This window comes from Pygoscelis adeliae, unplaced genomic scaffold (genome assembly GCF_000699105.1).
Source record: "Pygoscelis adeliae isolate BGI_AS28 unplaced genomic scaffold, ASM69910v1 Scaffold180, whole genome shotgun sequence".
NCBI classification, from domain to species: Eukaryota; Metazoa; Chordata; class Aves; order Sphenisciformes; family Spheniscidae; genus Pygoscelis; species Pygoscelis adeliae.
Genome location: NW_008823956.1, coordinates 130,204 through 131,946, shown reverse-complemented (window position 1 = coordinate 131,946; position 1,743 = coordinate 130,204). Strand labels below are relative to the sequence as shown.

At 64.4% G+C, this 1,743-nt stretch overlaps 1 protein-coding gene across 1 annotated transcript in view; it reads left to right on the top strand.

Annotated features, from left to right (window-relative positions):
* LOC103916083 (carbohydrate-responsive element-binding protein-like) overlaps positions 1-1,743 on the top strand; it is a 20,539-nt gene that overhangs the window by 9,858 nt on the left and 8,938 nt on the right. Inside the window, 3 exon segments of the mRNA XM_009323029.1 lie at positions 187-231; positions 537-735; positions 1,435-1,512. Of these exon segments, the coding sequence (XP_009321304.1) occupies positions 187-231; positions 537-735; positions 1,435-1,512 (322 nt within the window).

The window sequence follows — 1,743 nt, the reverse complement described above, 5'->3', positions numbered from 1 at the left end:
CCCCCCGCGCCCGGTCCCACCACTGCGGCAGCTGCTCAGCCCAGACCCTGTAGAGTAAAGGCAGATGTGAACTCATGGCAGCCACGCTGAGCCCCCCAGGGACCCCCCTTCTGAGCGCTGGCCCCCTCCGCCCCACACTATGCCCGCCCTGGCTGGGCGGTGACACAGGCTGTCTTCTCCTTCCAGCTCCGAAAGTCCACCCGGGAGGGAGAGGTCTCCAGCCCAAAGCAGGTGAGTCCGCTGGGGAAGGGTGAGGAGGGGGGAAAAGTGGGGTGCAATGTGGACCCCTGCACTGGGCAGCCTGGGAGAAGGGCGGATGAAAGCCCCAGGGCGTGACAAGCCCAATGGTGTGGGATGCCAAGCACTTGGGATGCCGGATCCACCCTTCTGGAAGCACCAACGTGCCAAGTGTGAAGCTTCGGAGTGATAAACATTGTGAGGAGCATGGGAGCTGCCAGGGAGAGCAGCTGGGCAGCCAGGCATGGACCCTACCCATGAGGGGTGCCCACCTGGCTCCTTTGCTCCATCTCATGCAGGATGAGGATATCTGGAGGCCAACGGAGAAATGGTGCAACCAGCTCTTCTGCAACGTGGTGCCCATGCTGCTTGGGGATGAGGAAGAGGAGCCGGGGGGTAGGCAGCACTTCGACTTGGACACCTTCCTCTCAGACATCTCTGACACCCTCTTCACCATGACACAGACACCCAGTGCCCACCAGGCACTCCCTGAGGATGGTAGGTGCCCCAGAGCATGCTCTAGCAGTATGTGGAGGAGGAGGTCCAGGCAGGCAGCACGCACCGTAGCACCTTGCTGCCTCTTGGCTTAGCCCCCGAGAGCTGCCGCCTGTGTCCTTTGGGCAGACAGGATCCCCTGGCGTCCCTCCTGCCGGAGTGAGAGCTCTGTTTGGGCAGGGCGGGAGCATCCTCTTCTCCGGTGGCTCCCTACGGACCAGCCCGGGCTGTCCCGGGTGGGTTGGGCTGAGCTGCCCAGGGAGTGCTAGCCCCATGAAGGACCTTGCACCAGACCCCAGGGCAGGGCTGCCAGCCCTGGGTAAGCAGCAGGCAGGTCCTGCCTTCCGTGGCCACTCTTTGCTGTCCCTGCCTGGCCAGGTCCCTGGAGCTCCTGCAGCACCAGGCAGGTCCTGTGCCAAGGATCAGCCTTTCCCTGGGATTCTTGGGCACTGGATGAGGTCCCAGAGGTGCTGGTGGGCAGGGTGGTGGGAACAGGATGGCCCTGGGTCTCCACAGGGTGGGCACGCATCTCCCTGCCCGTGCACGGCTGCAGGGCAGGGTGCAGCGACGCAGGGTGACTCTGGGGTGCCACGGAGGGGTGGCAGCTAGGCAGGTGTGAGGGCAGCGGTGGGAGGAACCCTGAAGGGGCGTCTTCGGGGTGCAGTGGCTGGGCCCCAGTGTTGCAGCTCTGCCCTCTTCCAGCGTACGTTGGGAATGCTGACATGATACAGCCGGACTTGGCACCTCTGCAGCCCAGCCTGGATGATATGGAGATCTCAGGTAAGAGCCAGCCCGGATGCGGTACCACACCCACACAGCCCAGCGTGCTCTGCACCCCATGGCAGCCCAAAATGGTGGGGTCAGAGGGTTGGCCAGGCAGCAGCAGGAGCTGCTGGGGCAGGCAGAAAGCGCCGGACATCCACTGGCATGGAAAAAGCAGCATGCATGGGCCAGGGTGCTGCGGCAGGCTGCAGGGCTTGGCATGCGTGCCCGCACCCGGGGCAGAGCCAC